Source organism: Mytilus californianus, unplaced genomic scaffold (genome assembly GCF_021869535.1).
Source record: "Mytilus californianus isolate M0D057914Y unplaced genomic scaffold, xbMytCali1.0.p SCAF_8, whole genome shotgun sequence".
In the NCBI taxonomy this organism is placed as follows: Eukaryota; Metazoa; Mollusca; class Bivalvia; order Mytilida; family Mytilidae; genus Mytilus; species Mytilus californianus.
Window position 1 is genome coordinate 4,538,129 of NW_026262734.1, and position 24,199 is coordinate 4,562,327.

The 24,199-nt window shown below is 33.2% G+C and overlaps 1 protein-coding gene across 1 annotated transcript in view; it reads left to right on the forward strand.

The window, feature by feature from the left end:
• The window catches only part of LOC127713089 (uncharacterized), a 41,365-nt gene that overhangs the window by 5,742 nt on the left and 11,424 nt on the right, over nucleotides 1-24,199 (forward strand). The window contains exons 2-3 of the mRNA XM_052219706.1: nucleotides 9,034-9,237; nucleotides 11,772-11,913. Coding sequence (XP_052075666.1) covers nucleotides 9,034-9,237; nucleotides 11,772-11,913 — 346 coding nt within the window. The remainder of the gene's footprint in view (nucleotides 1-9,033; nucleotides 9,238-11,771; nucleotides 11,914-24,199) is intronic.

Sequence of the window (24,199 nt, forward strand, 5' to 3'; positions counted from 1 at the left end):
TCATAATAATAAGCAGTATCACCCTCCATTAACTTTTGAATATATATAGAAAATGAATATATTTGGGTTTCTACTGGGACAATGGCTTTTATACTTTCAGACAGGTAAGACTATATATCAGAAAAGGTACATGTAAAAATTCTGGTAGTAACAATTATGGGTTTTTATACGACCGCAAAAAATTTTTGCAGTCGTATATTGGTATGACGTTGTCGTCGTCGTCGTCGTCCAGCGTCGTCAGAAGACACATTGGTTTTCGCACTCTAACTTTAGTTTAAGTGAATGGATCTCTATGAAATTTTACCATAAGGTTCAATACCACAAAAGGAAGGTTGGGATTGATCTTGGGGGTTATGGTACCAACAGTTAAGGAATTAGGGGCCAAAAAGGGGCCAAAAATAAGCATTTTTATACGACCGCAAAAAATTTTTGTGGTCGTATATTGGTATAAAGTTGGCGTCGTCGTCGTCATCGTCGTCCGGCGTCGTCGTCCGAAGACGCATTAGTTTTCGCACTCTAACTTTAGTTTAAGTGAATGGATCTCTATGAAATTTTACCATAAGGTTCAATACCACAAAAGGAAGGTGGGGATTGATTTTGGGGGTTATGGTACCAGCAGTTAAGGAATTAGGGGCCAAAAATAAGCATTTTCTAGATTCCAGACAATAACTGTGGAACGGTGTATGGATCTCTCTGAAATTATACTACAAGTTTCCATACCACAAACGGATGGTTAGGATTTGCTTTGGGGGGTTATTGCTCAAACCGTTTAAGAATTAGGGGCAAAAAAGGGGGAAAAACAAGGTTGTCCTCATTAATGGACAAATACTTTAGTACAAAACATAATTTAAAGCAGTGTAAGGGAGATAAATCAAATACATCATTGAAATTATCTCCCTTACACTGCTTTTAAATTATGTATAAAGTAATGGTTAATGAACAATTAAGATAATTTAAAACAGTGTAAGGGAGGTAATCCAAATACAACGTTTTGGTTACTTTCCTTACACTGCTTTTAAATTATGTTTAAAGAAATGCATATTTATAAAGGAAGACCAGTATGGCGCATTAGATTTGTAAAATCTTTGACCACATTTATTTATTTGTTATACCGAATCTAACCGTGTATTTAGATTTTTAATTTTGGGTCCAGTTTTCAAATTGGTCTACATTAAGGTCCAAAGGGTCCAAAATTTAACTTTGTTTGATTTTAACAAAAATTGAATATATGGGGTTCTTTGATATGCTGAATCTAAACATGTATTTAGATTTTTGATTTTTGGCCCAGTTTTCAAGTTGGTCCAAATTGGGGTCCAAAATTAAACTTTGTTTGATTTCAACAAAAATTGAATATATGGGGTTCTTTAATATGCTGCATCTAACCATGTATTTAGATTTTTTATTTGTGGACCCCGCTATTAAATTGGTTCATATTGAGGTCAAAAGGGTCCAAAATTAAACTTTGTTTGATTTCATCAAAAATTGAATTATTGGGGTTCTTTGATATGCCAAATCTAACCGTGTTTTTAGATTTTTAATTTTGGGTCCCGTTTTTTAAATTGGTCTACATTAAGGTCCAAAGGGTCCAAAATTAAAGTTAGTTTGATTTTAACAAAAATTGAATTCTTGGGGTTCTTTGATATGCTGAATCTAAACATGTGTTTAGATTTTTGATTATGGGCCCAGTTTTCAAGTTGGTCCAAGTTGGGGTCCAAAATTTAACTTTGTTTGATTTCAACAAAAATTGAATATATGGGGTTCTTTGATATGCTTAATCTAAACATGTATTTAGATTTTAGATTTTTGGCCCAGTTTTCAAGTTGGTCCAAATTGGGGTCCAAAATTAAACTTTGTTTGATTTCAACAAAAATTGAATATATGGGGTTCTTTGATATGCTGAATCTTACCATGTATTTAGATTTTTTATTTGTGGGCCCGCTATCAAATTGGTTCATATTGAGGTCAAAAGGGTCCAAAATTAAACTTTGTTTGATTTCATTAAAAATTGAATTATTTGGGTTCTTTGATATGCCAAATCTAACCGTGTTTTTAGATTTTTAATTTTGGGTCCCGTTTTTTTTAAATTGGTCTACATTAAGGTCCAAAGGGTCCAAAATTAAACTTAGTTTGATTTTAACAAAAATTGAAATTTTGGGGTTCTTTGATATGCTGAATCTAAACATGTGTTTAGATTTTTGATTATGGGACCAGTTTTCAAGTTGGTCCAAGTTGGGTCCAAAATTAAACTTTGTTTGATTTCAACAAAAATTGAATATATGGGGTTCTTTGATATGCTGAATCTAAACATGTATTTAGATTTTAGATTTTTGGCCCAGTTTTCAAGTTGGTCCAAATTAGGGTCCAAAATTAAACTTTGTTTGATTTCAACAAAAATTGAATATATGGGGTTCTTTGATATGCTGAATCTAACCATGTATTTAGATTTTTTATTTGTGGGCCCGCTATCAAATTGGTTCATATTGAGGTCAAAAGGGTCCAAAATTAAACTTTGTTTGATTTCATCAAAAATTGAATTATTTGGGTTCTTTGATATGCCAAATCTAACCGTGTTTTTAGATTTTTAATTTGGGTCCCTTTTTTAATTGGTCTACATTAAGGTCCAAAGGGTCCGAAATTAAACTTTAGTTTGATTTTAACAAAAATTGAATTCTTGGGGTTCTTTGATATGCTGAATCTAAACATGTGTTTAGATTTTTGATTATGGGACCAGTTTTCAAGTTGGTCCAAGTTGGGTTCTAAAATTAAACTTTGTTTGATTTCAACAAAAATTGAATATATGGGGTTCTTTGATATGCTGAATCTAACCATGTATTTTGATTTTGGACATTGGACCATAATAGGTAAATTAAAAAAATTCAAGTTCTTAGACCACATTCTTTCTGTGTCAGAAACCTATGCTGTGTCAAATATTTAATCACAATCCAAATTCAGAGCTGAATCAAGCTTGAATGTTGTGTCCATACTTGCCCCAACTGTTCAGGGTTCGACCTCTGCGGTCGTATCAAGCTGCGCCCAGCGAAGCATTTTATTGTAACTTCCAGACATAACTTGTGTGTTAGTGTATGGATCTCTCTGACATTGTACCACAAGGTTCCATATCACACAGGGAATGCTGGGATTGATTTTGGGGGTAATTGCCTCAAAATATTAGAATTAGGGGCCTAAAAAGGGGCAAAAAACAAGCATTTTTCTAGTTTCATGACAATAACTTGTGTGTAAGTGTATGGATCTTTCTGAAATTGTACTACAAGGTTCCATATCACAAAGGAAAGGCTGGAATTGAGTTTGGGGGTAATTGCCCAAAACGTTAAGGAATTAGGGGCCAAAAGGGGGCCAAAAATAAGCATTTTTCTAGTTTCCAGACAATAACTTGTGTTCAAGTGTATGGATCTATCTGAAATTATACCACAAGGTTCCATATCACACAGGGAATGCTGGGATTGATTTTTGGGGGCAATTGCCTCAAAATATTAGGAATTAGGGGCCAAAAAAGGGGCAAAAAACAAGCATTTTTCTAGTTTCATGATAATAACTTGTGTGTAAGTGTATTGATCTTTCTGAAATTGTACTACAAGGTTCCATATCACAAAGGGAAAGCTGGAATTGAGTTTGGGGGTAATTGCCCAAAACATTTAGGAAAAAGGGGCCAAAAATAAGCATTTTTCTAGTTTCCAGACAATAACTTGTGTTCAAGTGTATGGATCTCTCTGAAATTGTACTGCAAGGTACCATACCACAAAGGGAAGGCTGGGATTGAGTTTGGGGGTGATGAATCATAAGGGGGTTCAAAAAATTGGGAGTGGGGGGGGTTTCCTTTTTTTTCTTTTTTTCCTTTTTTTTTCTTTTAAAATTTTCCATTTTAAGTTGGTTATTTCTGTTTTATATTTAAAAGCAAATAATAATGATATGGTAGGAGATACACACCAAACAGGATGTGTAAATTATTATATAATAAGTATTGTGCAATAGCAAGAAATTTTCAATTGCACAGTATTGTACAATAGCAAGAAATCTTCAATTGCACAGTATTGCGCAATAGCAAGAAATCTTCAATTGCACAGTATTGTGCAATAGCAAGAAATATCCAATAGCACAATATTGCGCAATAGCAAGAAATTGTCAATTGTACAGTATTGCGCAATAGCAAGAAATATTCAATTGCACAGTATTGTGCAAAAGAAGATACTTCGTTTGAAATGATTATTTCTTGACCAATTTCAATGGGGTTTTATTCTTGAATTCTTGGGGTTCTTTAATATGCTGATTCTAACCGTGTATTAAGTTTTTGGATTTTGGGCCCCGTTTTTAAATTGGTCCACATTGAGGTCCAAAGGGTCCAAAATTAAACTTTGTTTGATTTCATCAAAAATTGAATTATTGGGGTTCTTTGATATGCCGAATCTAACTGTGTATTTAGATTTTTTATTTTTGGTTCCGTTTTCAAATTGGTCTACATTAAGGTCCAAATGGTCCAAAATTAAACTTAGTTTGATTTTAACAAAAATTGAATTCTTAGGGTTCTTTGATATGCTGAATCTAAACATGTATTTAGATTTTTGATTATGGGCCCAGTTTTCAAGTTGGTCCAAATCGGGGTGCAAAATTAAACTTTGTTTGATTTCAACAAAAATTGAATATATGGGGTTCTTTGATATGCTGAATCTAACCATGTATTTAGATTTTTGATTTTTGGGCCCCATTATCAACTTTGTCCACATTGAGGTCATAAGGGTCCAAAATTAAACTTTGTTTGATTTCATCAAAAATTGAATTCTTGGGGTTCTTTGATATGCTGAATCTAACCATGTATTTACATTTTGGATATTGGACCATAATAGGTGAATGTCCAATTTAAAATTTTTAAGTTCTTAGACCACATTCATTCTGTGTCAGAAACCTATGCTGTGTCAAATATTTAATCACAATCCAAATTCAGAGCTGTATCAAGCTTGAATGTTGTGTCCATACTTGCCCCAACTGTTCAGGGTTCGACATCTGCGGTCGTATCAAGCTGCGCCCTGCGGAGCATTTAATTCTATTTTTATTTGACATTTTTTATCGCTGCTCTGTGATAGCTTTGATCGATTTACTAGGAGCCCCACTATTCTAAGGAAAATGTTTGGATGCATATGTCGTTTTTATTATTTTATTGGTTCATATATACATATAGAAAGTTTTGATTACCAAAACTTGAAGCTGAAATGTTATATTATTATTTAGTGACATTAGATAGATATAAGAAGATGTGTTATGAGTGCTAATGAGACATCTCTCCATCCAAGTCAAAATTTATAAAAGTAAACCATTATAGGTAAAAGTCTGGTCTTCAACACAGAGCCTTGGCTCACACCGAACAAAGTTCATCAAAGTTTCTATAAAGCAACTTGTTATTTTTTAGAATGTCCGAGCCCTGCTTGACAGTCTCCCGAATGACCAAAACATTATAAAACCGTACAGTTCTGTTCACACACTGTGGTGTTTGGGATACCTGATGCAGTGGAATTATTCCTACTATAAATGTAACAAATATTTTTCAATTTTCTGGTGAAAGTTTGGTGAAAATTTAGGTCTGGCATAGTTCAGAAGGTCCAGCACGAAATTTATGTGTGCTGGGTAACCTTTGTCCAGCAAATTGAAAATATTTCAAAATGTATGTTTAAGATGCTTAAAATAAATGACAAAAATATTTGTGATAATATGGCGTTATCATAGTCCATGACATTTTAAATGACATTTGGTTTTTATACGACCGCAAAAAAATTATGTGGTCGTATATTGGTATGACGTTGGCGTCGTCGTCGTCGTCGTCCGGCGTCGTCGTCCGAAGACACATTGGTTTTCGCACTCTAACCTTAGTTTAAGTGAATGGATCTTTTTGAAATTTGACCATAAGGTTAAATACCACAAAAGGAAGATTGGGATTGATTTTGGGGGTTATGGTACCAACAGTTAAGGAATTAGGGGCCAAAAAGGGGCCAAAAATGAGCATTTTCTAGTTTCCAGACAATAACTGTGGAACGGTGTATGGATCTCTCTGAAATTATACTACAAGTTTCCATACCACAAAGGGATGGTTAGGATTTGCTTTGGGGGATTATGGCTCAAACCGTTTAGGAATTAGGGGCAAAAAAGGGGGAAAAACAAGGTTGTCCGGGTCAATGGACAAATACTTTAGTACAAAACATAATTTAAAGCAGTGTAAGGGAGATAAATCAAATACATCATTGAAATTATCTCCCTTACACTGCTTTTAAATTATGTATAAAGTAATGGTTAATGAACAATAAAGATAATCTAAAACAGTGTAAGGGAGGTAATCCAAATACAACGTTTTGGTTACTTCCCTTACACTGCTTTTAAATTATGTTTAAAGAAATGCATATTTATAAAGGAAGACCAGTAAAAATATCTGCAAATGTTGCATCTTTTTTTTTTACAAAAAAATCCATATGAAAGATTTGACACTATATTTTTATTAATTCTATTATAAAATAGATTAAGTTAGCACTATGGTAAATTTAAATGGGTAATTATGGTTGCCAACTCCATTGGAAATTTGAATTGAGATTATGACCATATCTTGAGGGACGGAATTTTTTTGGGGGAAAAAGGGGGGGGGGGGGGATAAAAAGAAATTGTGGGGGGCCAATTTTTTCTCATTTCAGATTTCAGAAATTAAAAAGAATTATTCTTCAAATATTATTTTTTTTTCAAATTTCAAATATTGAAAAATTTCAAGAAGTAATCTTTAATTGCACAGTATGGCGCATTAGATTTGTAAAATCTTTGATCACATTTATTTATTTGTAATGCCGAATCTAACAGTGTATTTAGATTTTTAATTTTGGGTCCAGTTTTCAAATTGGTCTACATTAAGGTCCAAAGGGTCCAAAATTAAACTTTGTTTGATTTTAGCAAAAATTGAATATATGAGGTTCTTTGATATGCTGAATCTAAACATGTATTTAGATTTTTGATTTTTGGCCCAGTTTTCAAGTTGGTCCAAATTGGGGTCCAAAATTAAACTTTGTTTGATTTCAACAAAAATTGAATATATGGGGTTCTTTGATATGCTGAATCTAACCATGTATTTAGATTTTTTATTTGTGGACCCCGTTATCAAATTGGTTCATATTGAGGTCAAAAGGGTCCAAAATTAAACTTTGTTTGATTTCATCTAAAATTGAATTATTGGGGTTCTTTGATATTCCAAATCTAACCGTGTATTTAGATTTTTAATTTTGGGTCCTGTTTTTTAAATTGGTCTACATTAAGGTCCAAAGGGTCCAAAATTAAACTTAGTTTGATTTTAACAAAAATTGAATTCTTGGGGTTCTTTGATATGCTGAATCTAAATATGTGTTTAGATTTTTGATTATGGGCCCAGTTTTCAAGTTGGTACAAGATAGGGTCCAGTATTTAAACTTTGTTTGATTTCAACAAAAATTGAATATATGGGGTTCTTTGATATGCTGAATCTAAACATGTATTTAGATTTTTGATTATGGGCCCAGTTTTCAAGTTGGTCCAAATTGGGGTCCAAAATTAAACTTTGTTTGATTTCAACAAAAATTGAATATATGAGGTTCTTTGATATGCTGAATCTAACCATGTATTTAGATTTTTTATTTGTAGGCCCCGCTATCAAATTGGTTCATATTGAGGTCAAAAGGGTCCAAAATTAAACTTTGTTTGATTTCATCAAAAATTGAATTATTGGGGTTCTTTGATATGCCAAATCTTACCGTGTTTTTAGATTTTTAATTTGGGTCCCGTTTTTTAAATTGGTCTTCATTGAGGTCCAAAGGGTCCAAAATTAAACTGAGTTTGATTTTAACAAAAATTGAATTCTTGGGGTTCTTTGATATGCTGAATCTAAACATGTGTTTAGATTTTTGATTATGGGCCCAGTTTTCAAGTTGGTCCAAGTTGGGGTCCAAAATTAAACTTTTTTTGATTTCAACAAAAATTGAATATATGGGGTTCTTTGATATGCTGAATCTAACCATGAATTTAGATTTTTTATTTGTGGGCCCCACTATCAAATTGGTTCATATTGAGGTCAAAAGGGTCCAAAATTAAACTTTGTTTGATTTCATCAAAAATTGAATTATTGGGGTTCTTTGATATTCCAAATCTAACCGTGTATTTAGATTTTTAATTTTAAGTTCCGTTTTTTAAATTGGTCTACATTAAGGTCCAAAGGGTCCAAAATTAAACTTAGTTTGATTTTAGCAAAAATTGAATTCTTGGGGTTCTTTGATATGCTGAATCTAAACATGTGTTTAGATTTTTGATTATGGGCCCAGTTTTCAAGTTTGTCCAAGTTGGGGTCCAAAATTAAACTTTTTTTGATTTTAACAAAAATTGAATATATGGGGTTCTTTGATATGCTGAATCTAACCATGTATTTTGATTTTGGACATTGGACCATAATAGGTAAATTAAAAAAAATTCAAGTTCTTAGACCACATTCTTTCTGTGTCAGAAACCTATGCTGTGTCAAATATTTAATAACAATCCAAATTCAGAGCTGTATCAAGCTTGAATGTTGTGTCCATACTTGCCCCAACTGTTCAGGGTTCGACCTCTGCGGTCGTATCAAGCTGCGCCCCAGCGAAGCATTTTATTGTGCAATAACTTGGGTATTAATTAATCATTTAACCACAATCCAAATTTACAGATATATCAAGCTTGTTTATCATTGTATACACAGGATAAATTGCAACATATGTTTTCCATATGTTTTTCATATGTTCAAAAACATATGTTTTCATATCGGGCCTAAACATATGTTTCCACATGTTTTCAAACATATGAAAAACTTATGTTAAACATATGAAAAACATATGTTAAACATATGAAAACATATGTTGCAATTTTTCCTATGTAATAGTGTCTAATACTTGCTCAACTGTCTAGTATTTAACATCTACAATGATCTATGAATTTGTATCAAACTGTTCATTTTAGTGATTACCATTGATAATAATAAATGTTACTGTATTTCAGTTTGACTTCTGAAAATGGATCACTTATATATACCCGAATGAAGGATTATATCACTGTACTGAGATGGTTTGTAAATACAAGTCACCAGAAATCAAAGACTTATACTGTATATGCTAAAAGCCTTTTCAAGACTCCTTTTATTTCTGAAGAAACATACACCAGAATTGTATCAGCATTTGCAGCCATGTGTGGATTACGAATTGAGTAAGTTGTCATGGATTACCATGACCTAATTAAGTGCCACTCTTAAAATTCCTAGCACCACATTTATTTTCTTGTCTGCCAAGCATGAAAATGCAATAGATTTGTGGCCAAGAGGCAATAAAGAATCTAAAATATAAGTAGTGTTAAATGGTATGAACACTGCCTCAAGGAATGTTCTTTGACAACTGATGTCCATCCATGTCATTATTATGATGACCCAGTTAAAGTAAACACATTAATTGCAAACTGTTCTACAAATACAAATGCTTGACTGTACCTTAAATGAAATGTGATTTATCCAAAGAATGTACGGTAATAAAAGTAGTAATCCAGAAAAGAAATGAATTTTCTGACCACATGGAAAAAGTTTTGATTTCTTTAACTTGTAAACAATTATCACATGATCTCTTTTGGTGGGAAATACTGGGGAACACTTTAAGTTACAGACAAACACTGTCTGGATATTTATAGACCTATGGGACTGGCCGGTGTGAACATTTTCTGCTTCCAATTCTCTTCCCGATCTCAGTTTTGTACTTTAATTATGATCAATCCTCATCACAGATGATTAACCAATCAAAATCAGGATTTCCTTAGTACATTCTTTCAACAGCTGATTATAAATGGTGGCATAGTAAACATAAAAAGGAATGTTGAAGTGAATGGAACTTTTAGATGGATCTTCTCTCAGTATGTCAGAATTAAATAATTCATGATCATGGTCGGTAGTCAAATTGCAACTTGCAAAATGGTTGATGTGGGCGTGTTTATTGAAATGCATGGTGATAAACACAACGATGCAAGAAAAACGATTGACTGAATTTGAGATTTCGTGCACAGGCACTTGTTTTCTATCCATGGCAAGATCAACTATTCTCTACATGTATTTAAATCAACCTGTTGAGCATATGAATTTTAATAAAAATCAATGGGTGTGCTTTCTTTGTTACATGTATAACATGAGCTGCAGCTGTGCAGTGGCAAGTGCCCCACAAGTGGTATTATTCATAAATTTCAAAATCAGTCCATCCATCTAGACAGAATTATTTAGAACTAGTCTATTGTTTTATTTTTTTTCATTTTTGATACTTTTCTCTGTAGTTTTAATCAAAGTACTGAAGTACTGAACATTGGATGACCTCAAGTTCTGTTGGGTGATGAATAAATGACAGGGAATTCAATTTCCCTGTAGTACTGAAACTAATTAGTGATATTACACAAAATGCATCATCTTGCTGTTTTATATAATATTATATCTGTTGCAAAGTGCTGCTCAGATCATCTTTAATAACTCTATAGGCAAACAGGTATTTATTGTATGCCAATATTCTATTCAAATGATAGTGTAGTGTAAGAGCATAATAAGGCTTCCTAAAATTTGGTATCAAGTTTAATATCAGTGAGCTATACTGTGTCACGACAGACAGACAGATGTGTTTTCAGATTCATCGCTCAACAACTTCCTGTTTACTGAACACTTGCACATTTTTACACTTACCGTAATAGCCAAGTAGAAAATTTTTTCTCAGAAACTACATAATAAGGCTTCCAGAAATTTGGTATTAAGTTTAATATCAGTGAGCTATACTGTGTGATGTGTTTTCAGATTCATCGCTCAACAACTTCCTGTTTACCGAAAAACTTACACATTTTTACACTTAATAGCCAAGTAGAAAATTTTTCGTGAGATTTTTCTCAGAAACTACATAACAAGGCTTCCTGAAATTTGGTATCAAGGTTAATATCAGTGAGCTATACTGTGTGATGTGTTTTCAGATTCATCGCTCAACAACTTCCTGTTTACCGAAAAACTTACACATTTTTACACTTAATAGCCAAGTAGAAAATTTTTCGTGAGATTTTTCTCAGAAACTACATAACAAGGCTTCCTGAAATTTGGTATCAAGGTTAATATCAGTGAGCTATACTGTGTGATGTGTTTTCAGATTCATCGCTCAACAACTTCCTGTTTACCGAAAAACTTACACATTTTTACACTTAATAGCCAAGTAGAAAATTTTTCGTGAGATTTTTCTCAGAAACTACATAACAAGGCTTCCTGAAATTTGGTGTCAAGGTAAATATCAGTGAGCTATACTGTGTGATGTGTTTTCAGATTCATTGCTCAACAACTTCCTGTTTACCAAACACTTAGTACACATTTTTACACTTAATAGCCAAGTAGAAAATTTTTCGTCAGATTTTTCTCAGAAACTACATAAGGCTTCCTGAAATTAGGTATCAAGGTTTATATCAGTGAGCTATACTGTGTGATGTAGTTTCAGATTGATCACTCAACAACTTCCTGTTTACTGTATACTTTTAGCGTGGGTATCATTAGTGAGCAGTACGTAGCTCACGGATTCACTTGTCATTTCTTTTTAAGCATATTTCCATTTTGCATTTGCAACTCCTTCTGAACCAATTGATAAATCTTCATGAAACTTTTAGAGAATAAGAATTGAGGAGCTCTCTTAAACTTAATTTTTTTTGTATATACTGATGTTTATGTATTGTGCTTTTTATCATTTTAGAAATGGTACTGCAGATAATCCGGCTGTATGGGATAATTTGAGAGGAATTGGTAAATTAGTTATCTCAAAGCCAGACTTTAGATTTCATTGTACAGGAGAAGACTTTTCTGATGTTCATAGTAATTTATTTACTGTTATAAAGGTATTTTCAATTTACTAGTATAAACATTAACATGCTAATATCTTAAGTACTGCTTTTTAGCTCACCTGGCCTAAATCTTCTCCTCTGAACTACTGAGCCAAATACTTTAAAACTTTAACAGAATGTTTCTTAGGGTATCTAGTTTATAAATTGTATCCAAAGTTTAGATCTATCAACAAACATGGCTGCCATTGCTGAAAATAGAACATAGGGGTCAAATATAGTTTTTGGCTTATATCTCGAAAACTAAAGCATGTAGAGCAAATCTGATAGGGTAAAAATGTTCATTAGGTAAAGGTCTATCAGCCCTGAAATTTTCAGACGAATCAAACAACCAATTGTCGTTAAGTTCTCAGATTATGACAGATAGCAGATTTTACCAATAATTTTTTATGCCCCCGCTGTAGCGGAGGGGGCATTAAGTTTTACCCTTGTCCGTCTACTGCAAAATTTCCTTAAAATTACCAATTTAGTGGACAAAAGCACAGTATTGCGCAATAGCAAGAAATCTTCAATTGCACAGTATTGCGCAATAGCAAGAAATCTTCAATTGCACAGTATTGTGCAATAGCAAGAATTCTTAATTGCACAGTATTGCGCAATAACAAGAAATCTTCAATTGCAATGTATTGCGCAATAGCAAGAAATGTTCAATTGCACAGTATTGCACAATAGTAAGAAATATTTTATTGCACAATAGTAAGAAATATTTTATTGCACAGTAGCACAATATCACAGTATTGCGCAATAGCAAAAAATCTTCAATTAAAAATTAATACAAATATTTTAACCCATTTCAAGTTGTACAGATCTTTTTCCACATTTTGTGTGTGTCAGAAACCTATATTATGTCAAAAATTTGATCACAATCCAAATTCAGACAGTATCAAGCTTGAATATTGTGTCCAAACTTGCACCAACTGTTCATGGTTCGACCTCTGCAGTCGTTATGAGACTGCACTCAGCGATGTTTTTTATTGGGTTATTATCTTGAATATTATTATAGATAAAGATAAACTGTTACAGCCAAAATATTCTACAAAGTAATATCTACAAATAAGTCAACATGACTAAAATTGTTAATTGACCCCTTAAGGAGTTATAATGGCCTTTAAAGACAATTTGACACAATTTGTTCATCATATAAACACAAAAAGATGTGGTATGATTGCCAATGAGACAACTCTCCATTTAAGCAAAGCAGTTTATTAAGAAAAATGCATATAAAAGAAATTGCTTCAAGGGGACATAACTCTCAAAAGGGATAATGAAATCCTTTGCAGCCTCATCTGGTAATACAGCATGATGGGATCTACCTATTGTCCAAATAAGATCATGATATCTTCAAAAACAACGTGGGGAGGGGGGGGGGGGGGGTCATGTAAAAAAAAAACAATAAAAGGGGATGATGAAATCCTTAACAGGGTCATCTGGTAATACTTCATGATGAGGTCAATCAATGGTCCATATTTGGTCTTGATAACTTCAACAGAAATGTGGCGAGTCCATGCCAAAAAAAGATAAGGTCTTTTCTAACGTAGTGGAAAGACCTTAAAAACACTTGTATCTCAATTGTTTGTAAAACAATTGAAAGGTCTTTCCTGTAAAGGTGATGTTTTTGTAATGTACTCTTTACGATCTTTCATTTGATATACGACAATCATACCTTTTGAACCTTAAGCTTTTCACTTTATACACTTAATGACCCATTTCGCCAAAATTTTCGAGATTGTAACTATGATATTTGTAATGTAGACTTGATGACCTTTCATTTGCTATGCGACAACACCATTTTCTAGAAAGTTTGATTTTTGCACTTAATAACCCCATCTTACTCATTTTTGGGAACAGGAATTTGATATTTGAAATGTACACATTATGACCTTTCATTTGATATATGACAACCTTATTTTATGAGACATTGTATTTTTTGCACTCAATGACCCCACCCAAAGCAGGCATTTTCGGGGGACGTCAATTTGATATTTGAAATGTACGCTTTATGGACTTTCATTTGATATGCGACAACCTAACCATCTGAAAAGTTTTAATTTTTTGCACTAAATGACCCCATCCTTTGCACTGGGATGAAAAGGGGGTTTAAAATTTTCATTTTTGAGTAGAGCTCGTTCAGACGTTCAATTTGATATACTAAATGACCCCATTTGGCAAAGTGCCAAAAATGATGCAATATCAATTGTATAAATAGAACTTATGAAACTTAAAAAGTCAATGTAAAACCTGGATATTTTAAATTGATTTTTTTAAAAAGTTTTTCATTGAAAGTTTTTGGTAATTAATCAAACATATAACCATGTTAAACTCTTCATTTTCTGAAAATTTCAGGTGGTAAGCTGTTGTTCATTCAGAAATACATGCCTCCGCTTGCAAAATTTGAACCTGCATTATCTCTAAAACGACAGCACATATCTCAAATCTGCTAAGTGATAAATGATCTGCAGTTGAAGGACAACATTGTAGAAAAAAATTGGGGCACTTCCAAGGTTCATCAAGGTCACAATGAATAATCAAATATATGATGCAATACCAAGCTTGATTTAATTCAGTTACTTTCTCACTAGTCAAAACTTGGGGGGCCACTTCCTATATACAAGGTGATAGGACGTGCAGCTGGAATAGATCACCTTTTTTAGCTTGAAAATGTGTGAATAGGTTGGGAAAACTATCAGAAAGATATGAAAAGGTCAACAAAGTTCCAATAATTTCTTCATCTGGCATCATTCTTTGTGTTCCCGGCTGTGCTTTTATCAACCAAGTTTTCTCTTTTGACACTTTGGTAATCCACTCATACATTACACACCATATGAAACCCAAACAATATTGAAAAAGGTTACACTTCACCTATGCAATATATGAAAAGGTATACATTTTCAAAATCTAAATTATATGAAAAGGGTGGGGGTAGCAGAACCCCAGCGGGCACCCCTATCAATTAAGTATTGCAGTAGGCTCCCCCGAGAGTCCAAATAATTATGCCCTCTTGAAAGGCTTTTTTATTTGTTATTTGTTTGACACCTTCCTACGACACACGAAAGGCGTCAAAGCAAAAAATAGAATAGCATTTCAAGACCTCATTATTATTTGGACTAACTTCTCACCAGAAATTATGCTGGGAATTGCAATAAATGTTTATATATATAAATCTGCTGTTGACGGGATATAGTAAAGTATTCTAAAGGTTTTCTGACTTCGTCCCCTTTCACAGGTAACACCTGCCTCATATTACTTTAACAACAGGGTATCAAATGATATTAGAATTATTATTAAATTGGAATTTGGGTAAATTTATGGGATTGACAAATTTTATGTCTCATATGCATTAAAAGTAAACAAGAAATAAGATATTGTCATCATTATATCCATACTGAACATAGTATCTTAATTTTAATGTTGTTTACAGACTTACTGTATGTATATTATTTTGGATTATATTATCCATAACTCTATGCCATGTGCACCCAGCTTTTTATACGACCGCAAACATTTTTTTGGGATCGTATAATGGTATGATGTCGTCGTCTGCGTCGTCGTCAGAAGACATATTTTGTTTCCGGACAATAACTTTAGTTTAAGTGAATTGATCTCTATGAAATTTTTAAGAAGGTTCAGTACAACAAAAGGAAGGTTGGGATTGATTTTGGGGATGATGGTACCAACCGTTTAGTAATTAGGGGCCCAAAACAAGTATTTTTCCAGTTTCAGGATAACAACTTGTGTATAAGTATTTCGATTGCTCTGAAATTGTACCACAATGTTTAATACCACAAGTAGAAGGTTGGGATTCATTTTGTGGGTTATGGTGCCAACAGTTTAGGAATTAAGGGCCAAAAAGGGGCAAAAAACAAGCATTTTTGTAGTTTCTGGACAATAATTTGTGTGTAAGTGTATGGATCTCCCTGACATTGTACCACAAGGTTCCATATCACAAAGGGAAGGCTGTGATTGAGTTTGGGGGTAAATACCCCAAACATTCAGGAATAGGGGGCCAAAAATGGGCCAAAAACAAGCATTGATTTAGTTTCCAGAATTAACTTGTGTTTAAGTGCATGGATCTCTCTGAAATTGTACTACAAGGTTCCATACTAAAAAGGAAAGGCTAGGATTGAGTTTTGGGGTAATTGCTCCAAGGGGGGATTCAAAAAGTTTGGGGTGAATTTTTTTTTCCAATTTTTTTAAGGGGTTCATATTTTTTTTTCAAAATTTTTCAAATTTCAAATTTTTTAAAAGTTTCAAGAAGAAATCTTCAATTGCACAGTATTGCACAATAGATTTGTAAGATCTTTGACCACATTTATTTTGTGTCAGAAACCTCTATTATGTCATGTATGTCAAAAATTTCATCACAATACAAATTCAGACAGTATCAAGCTTGAATATTGTGTCCAAATTTGCCCCAACTGTTCAGGGTTTCGACCTCTTCAGTCCTATCAGGCTGCGCTTAGCGAAGCATTTTATTTTTATTAGATTATTGACATGAACATTTTTATGAGGTAAGTTGACTGAGGCTGTGCGATGCACAGGGTAAGTTGACTGAGGTTATGCTGTGCACACGGTTAGTTGACTGAGGCTGTGCCATGCACAGGGTTAGTTGACTGAGGCTGTGCTGTGCACAGGGTTAGTTGACTGAGGCTGTGCCATGCACAGGGTTAGTTGACTGAAGCTGTGCCATGCACAGGGTTAGTTGACTGAAGCTGTGCCATGCACAGGGTAAGTTGACTGAGGTCGTGCTGTGCACAGGGTTAGTTCACTGAGGCTGTGCTGTGCACAAGGTTAGTTGACTGAGGCTGTGCCATGCACAGTGTTAGTTGACTGAGGCTGTGCCATGCACAGGGTAAGTTGACTGAGGTTGCGCTGTGCACAGGGTTAGTTACTCAGGCCATACCATGCACAGGGTTGGTTGACTGAGGCTGTGCCATGCACAGGGTAAGTTGACTGAGGTCACGCTGTGCACAGGGTTAGTTACTCAGGCCATACCATGCACAGGGTTGGTTGACTGAGGCTGTGCCATGCACAGGGTTAGTTGACTGAAGCTGTGCCATGCACAGGGTAAGTTGACTGAGGTCGTGCTGTGCACAGGGTTAGTGGACTCAGGCTGTACCATGCACAGGGTTAGTTGACTCAGACCGTACCCTGCACAGGGTTAGTTGACTGCGGCTTCAGTTAACTGAAGCTGTGCTGGGGACAGGGTCATTTCAGGTAGGCTGTGCCATGCCCTGTAAGTTAATTGAATGAGTCAGTGCACTGGTTTAGTACTACTGCTGTGCTATGCACACATTTTGAAAATTGAGGTTTAATGACTTGGGTCATGCTGTGCTCATTAGTTGTGAACCCTTGCTGTGCTGTGCTAATTGTAAGTAAAACTGGGTATGCTGTAATTATGGCTTGAAAATAGAGTGCATCCTTGCTTGCACACATTATATAACCTTATATAATATCAATAGCACTATTCAAATCAATGTCATGTAATCTTTTGTACCATTAATAATTATTAATATTTAGCTTGCTATTACATAAATTTCTTTTTTTTCTTGCACGCTTATATATGCATGTATAGTTGTAGTGTATGCACCCTCTGGCCCTTAATCATCAACTGCTGTAATGCTAGCTAGTTTTTAACATAACAGCATGGTGAGTGTGTATTGTGCTTTCAGCATATGGGTCACTAACTAGTCACTTCAAGCAGTTTGAAAACTGGGGGTTCTAGCTAGCTCTACAACTTTACAATATATCATTGGCTACTATGAAATATTTTTTCTCTTGGACTACTGTATTATTAGAAATTGGGTTCTGGCTATTTCAAACTATTCTAAAAACAAAAACTTCACACCAAGTGTTCAAGAAGATAGCATTTGAAAAATAATGCAATTAACTTTATTCAGGAAATCAATTTTGTTGTTAAAGCATTATATATATATATCGACACATTACTAACATAATATAATACAAAATTACTCCTAACATAAAAAAAAATCTGTTATTATTTTTTTCTTTTAATAGATTATTGAATTTAAAATAAAAATTTGTAATATTGCAGATTATTGTAATATAACTAGTGTCTAGTAATAGACTTACAAATACATATATGTTTTGAAGATTTAAAACCATTGCTTTGACTTTTTGAAATACATCTAATGCATATACAACTTTAAACAATAACAAGTATATAATGATATGAATAAGGTGTATAATTAACAATTTTTAAGGAAGTTCGCTACTCAGTTTCAAAATAACAAGCTTTTCATAACACTAGTGTATATTGATAGGGGATTGATAAAGGAACCAAATTAAAAGAGCAAAAAAAAAAACATAGGTCAATGTACTTTTTTTCGAGATATTAGCCATTGAAATTTTGGCGGGAAAACGTTCTCTCTTGATTTTTTATAGCTTTATCATTGACAAGATTAAGTTCTCAAAATCTATTAAAAAATAACAAAGATTTTATAAGACTTTTACAAATGGCTTGTAATTATACATGTAAAAGATTTATAAAAAGAAAAATTGGGGTCAATGGGTAAAATTTTTTAAGGCATTCAAATGGATAAAACCAGAGGATTCTGAAAATCTGACAAAAATTCCAAAATATGACAAGCGAACATCCTTATACCAATGGAATATGAGCAAAATTCAATTCTACCACATTTTCCTATATAAAAAACGTATCACAATGGAAACAATTGTAAAATACATACCACAGTAAGAAAAAAATTAATTTATAACTCAAATCGGTGTTAAATAGAAATGTACAAGTAGCAAAAATTATTCTAGAATTATGATTATGTGTCCAAAAACCTGTAACAATTAACATAGAATTTAAGTCATGTAGCAGTTAAAGACCAATTTATGATGACAAACCTGAAAATATATCACTGTTAAATCCTAATTGTTTGTGCTAAGAATTGTACACAACAAATTCATAAGTAAACCTTTATATGTGTATTAAATAAAATAATTGAACATAGTTACATATATATTCATACAGAAAATACAGAAAAGAAAGAAGTAAAAGAACTCAGTGTTATTTCTTTATTTAGAAAAAGCTTCTGTTGATATTTTATAAAATTTGATTATCTCAAAGGTAAAGTATAGCAGGTGTTTTTTTTCTAAGCATCACTTCTAGGCATGTTGCAAAAATACTTTTATGTTTAAAAAATATTTTTCAAAGTACAAAGATATCATTCAATAAACTACCATAACATGTAAAACTTGAAAAAATTGGGATCGTGTAGTGGTTAAAGGCCTTTAAGAAAATTCTTTCAAAATCAAGGGAAGATAATTATATTGAATTTGGTAGTATAATTTGTATTGCGTAGATATTTAAATAAAATAATGCCAAGGCCCACCTATTTATATTGAATATTCTGGAAGTATTTATAAAACACATCTCTTATTGTAAGTCCATTACAGAAGTTTAAACAAAACCTATCAATAAACATTTACACAGCCTAGCTACCTGAAATATTTATTTTGTGTATTGAATCAGTCAACCATATGTTTTAACCTTTTTCACTTTTAATAATACCATTCTTTTCCTTTTCATAGTTTAACATGCAAAAAACATGTATACATTACTTCTATTTTCTCATTTGAATTGTTTTATATTTGTCATTTCTGGGCCTTTTATAGCTGACTATGCGGTATGGGCTTTGCTCATTGTTGAAGACCGTATGGTGACCTATAGTTGTTAATCTCTGTGTCATTTGGTCTCATTGGCAATCATACCAAATCTTCTTTTAAATATACATTATTTCTAGGTAAGGGGTTAAATTGAAGGTCACATGATTACGGAGACAATGAGGTTAAAATGTTGACTTGCAAGTTAATAATATACATAAGCAATGTTTTTGTTCTTTTTTTCCAAATTGGAGTTTAACTGACTGCTTATTTCGAAAGATTACTGAAAAATTATGTTTTTAATAATACTTTTAAGGTGGTACATAACACCTTGACTAAAATTAATTTGGCTCGTTTAATTCTAATAAATTTTTGACAAAATATTTACTTTGACCATTTGACAAAAAATATAAAAATTTCAAAAAACTTGAACCACACACTTTGTCTAAGAAATTTCATCGGATATTTAGCAATTTGGAAAACACTAATTTTGATCATTGAGAAGCTTAATATTTCCTTAACAATAGATTGTGTTTAAAACATTCAGCTGATTTTACAGAGTTATCTCCCTGTAGTGTTATGTACCACCTTAATAATTTAGATATAATCAAAGTTTACTTTCTTGTCTGTAAAACCAAGCTTAGTTGCCACTCTAACTATATCTAAATATTGACAACATAAATATTAGATGGATTAAAAAGATTAGAAAAAAAAATTACTCCTAAAAAAAAAGTCCCTCAACCTTATTTATCTCCTCTAACATAATATCAGAATATTTTTTCAGAATTGTTTTAATTTGAGGTTTGTTTTCAAAGTAATGAGAACTAATCATGACTTTAATTTCTATGTTAATTAAGTTTGTCAATTTCATCATTTCTTTCTACAGCTTTCTTACAATATTAGATTAGGCTGTTTGGGACATATTTTGGTGTCTTCATGTCGGAAAAATAAAAATAGAATTATAGAATTATTATAAGACAGTAAATTATTGGCCAACATTTTCATATTTATCATAATTCACATAATATATAAATATCTATTGTGGTTAGCTGGTCGTTCTTGGTACTTTTTAAAGACACCAAATACATGTAAAAATTGCTACAGCCCTCAATTTAGGCTATTAAAACAGTCGCCTGGGCGACCTATAAAGCCTCCAGGCGACCTAAATTTCATTGTTGGTTGCCATTTGGCGACTGGTACTATTTGGACCCGGCGACCGTAAAATTCTGGATAAATAACCTGCCTCCGGTCATATTTTATTAAGTTTTATGCACAGTCATACGAGGGCTTGAATGTATGCTAAATCTTGAATATGATTTCAAGCATTTTTAATCTTAACTGGGAATTCAAATATCTGATGAAGTGTTTTCAGGGCCAATACATCTTGGCAGCCAAACAGAAGTTGCTGTCCGGATTATTCAAATAAACTACCCAAAACAGCGATGTTTCACCAGCTAAGAAATAAGGGGCGGAGAGTTCCTCTATAGAAACTCCGGCTTTTGAAGAGCCAAGTACATCTTCTAATGTTACGATTAAGTGTAAAATCGCTGCACCAATTTCAAGTGGTACTGGAAAATTTATAAGAGAATTCCAAAACAGCTGGCTAAAAGAGTTGTCCTGGTTGATCTATAATGAATATAAAAATAAAATGAGCTGCAAATTTTGCCAGAGCCTTCCTGATTTAGCTGGCCAATCAGATATTTGCTTTGAACAAAGACTAACTTATTTTATGTCTTCTATTCTATACAACGGATAAATTTATTGATATGCTTTTTTTTACTGGTAGGTCTTTTCTGTGACCACCGAACACCACCAAATACCCCAAAAATTAAATTTTTTTAACTCTTATTGTTATAAATGTGACCTAAATATAATATTTAAGTTATTAATTCAACAAATAATAAGGTTAAGAGAACAAATATCTACATCGAACAGAAAAGGCGAGTCTATAACACTACAACTCTGCAAACCACCACTGGACACCTCAAATAATTTTTTTTCCTCTTTAATAAAATAGTTGTACCAATAACAAGAAAAGAGACATGAACAAATGTTAAATATTTCGGGTAATTAATATCCTTCATCAGTAATTGATGTCGAATGATTCTTATACATACACAATGTAATCCGGAAAAATAGTGATGAATCCGAAGACGTTTTTCTTTATATGTATTATATTGATAATCGACTTTAACAGAAAAATGATGCATATAAACATCTAAAATTGTTAAATTAGACGTAATTTAATTGATTTTACAGTTTTATTGTATAAAATCAATGATTTTCTCAGTGGTTGATGGGTTTTTTGGGTGTTCGGTGGTGAAAAGACCCACCCTTTTTTAGCTCACCTGACCTGAAAGGTCAAGTGAGCTTTTCTCATCACTTTGCGTCCGTCGTCCGTCGTCCTGCGTCCGTCGTCCGTCGTCCGTCGTCCGTAAACTTTTACAAAAATCTTCTCCTCTGAAACTACTGGGTCAAATTTAACCAAACTTGGTCACAATCATCATTGGGGTATTTAGTTTAAAAAATGTGTCCGGTGATCCGGTCAACCAACCAAGATGGCCGCCATGGCTAAAAATAGAACATAGGGGTAAAATGTAGATTTTGGCTTATATCTCTGAAACCAAAGCATTTAGAGCAAATCTGAATTGGGGTAAAATTGTTTATCAGGTCAAGATCTATCTGCCCTGAAATTTTCAGACCAATCAGGCAAATCGTTGTTTGGTTGCTGCCCCTGAATTGGTAATTTTAATGAAATTTTGTCGTTTTTGGTTATTATCTTGAATATTATTATAGATAGAGATAAACTGTAAACAGCAATAATGTTCAGCAAAGTAAGATCTACAATTAAGTCAACTTGACCAAAATGGTCAGTTGACCCCTTAAGGAGTTATTGCCCTTTATAGTCAATTTTTTACCATTTTTCGTAAACTTTTGTAATCTTTTACAAAAATCTTCTCCTCTGAAACTACTAAGACAAATTTAACCAAACTTTTACACAATCATCATTAGGGTATATAGTTTAAAAAATGTGTCCGATGACCCCGCCCGCGAAACAAGATGGCCGACATGGCTAAAAATAGAACATAGGGGTAAAATGTAGATTTTGGCTTATATCTCTGAAACCAAAGCATTTAGAGTAAATCTGACATTGGGTAAAACTGATTATCAGGTCAAGATCTATCTGCCCTGAAATTTTCAGACCAATCAGGCAACACGTTGTTGGGTTGCTGCCCCTGAATTGGTAATTTTAAGAAAATTTTGCAGCTTTTGGTTATTATCTTGAATATTATTATAGATAGAGATAAACTGTAAACAGCAATAATGTACAGCAAAGTAAGATCTACAAATAAGTCAACATGACCAAAATTGTCAATTGACCCCTTAAGGAGTTATTGCCCTTTATAGTCAATTTTTTACAATTTTTTCATAAATTTTGTAAATTTTTGTAAATTTTTACAAAATATTTTCCACTATAACTACTGGGCCAAGTTCATTATAGATAGAGATAATTGTAAGCAGCAAGAATGTTCAGTAAAGTAAGATCTACAAACACATCACCATCACCAAAACACAATTTTGTCATGAATCCATCTTTGTCCTTTGTTTAATATGCACATATACCAAGGTGAGCGACACAGGCTCTTTAGAGCCTCTAGTTTACTGTCTTCATGAGTGCTATGGACTAGACTGTCATAACAAATTTCTTAGGCGACCTGAAATTATTTCCTGTCCACTAAAATTTTGAATTGGCCGCTGAAATTTTATATCTGGTGGCCAAAAGGCAACCTGGTCTTCAAACCTACTTTGAGAACTGTGCTATCAAAGTGCAATTAAGGAATAACAGTTCTGTAGTTAAAGAATTGCACTGCACAGCCTCAGTGAACTAACATGGTGCACGGCAAAGCCTCAGTGAACTTACCCTGTGCATGGCACCGCCTCTTTCAACTTACCCTGTACATGGCACAGCCTCAGTGAACTAACCCTGTGCACAGCACAGCCTCAGTAAATTAACCCTGTGTATGGCACAGCCTCAGTCAACTAACCCTGTGCATGGCACAGCCTCAGTCAACTAACCTTGTGCATGGCACAGCCTCAGTCAACTAACCCTGTGCATGGCACAGCCTCAGTCAACTAACCTTGTGCACAGCACAACCTCAGTCAACTAACCTTGTGCACAGCACAGCCTCAGTCAACTTACCTCATAAAAATGTTCATGTCAGTAATGTAATAAAAAAAAGCTGGGTGCACATGGCATGGAGTTATCGATAATATAATCCAAAATAATATACATACAGTAAGTCAGTAAACAGCATTAAAATTAAGATACAATGTTCAGTATGGATATAATGATGACAATACCTAATTTCTTGTTTACTTTTAATGCATATGAGACATAAAATTTGTCAATCCCACAAATTTACCCAAATTCCAACTTAATTATAATTCTAATATTATTTAATACCCTGTTTTACGTAATCGTAAGCGCGTCGATGACTAATTTTATAAGTAATTACCATCCGATAACAAGAAAATAAAATGAACAAACATGCAACTGTTTACATTCATGAGCTAAATTTCTATATTTACCGTATATATTTCGATTTATTTTGTTAGACAGCACAAACAATTATTATTATTTTTAGGCAGTTAA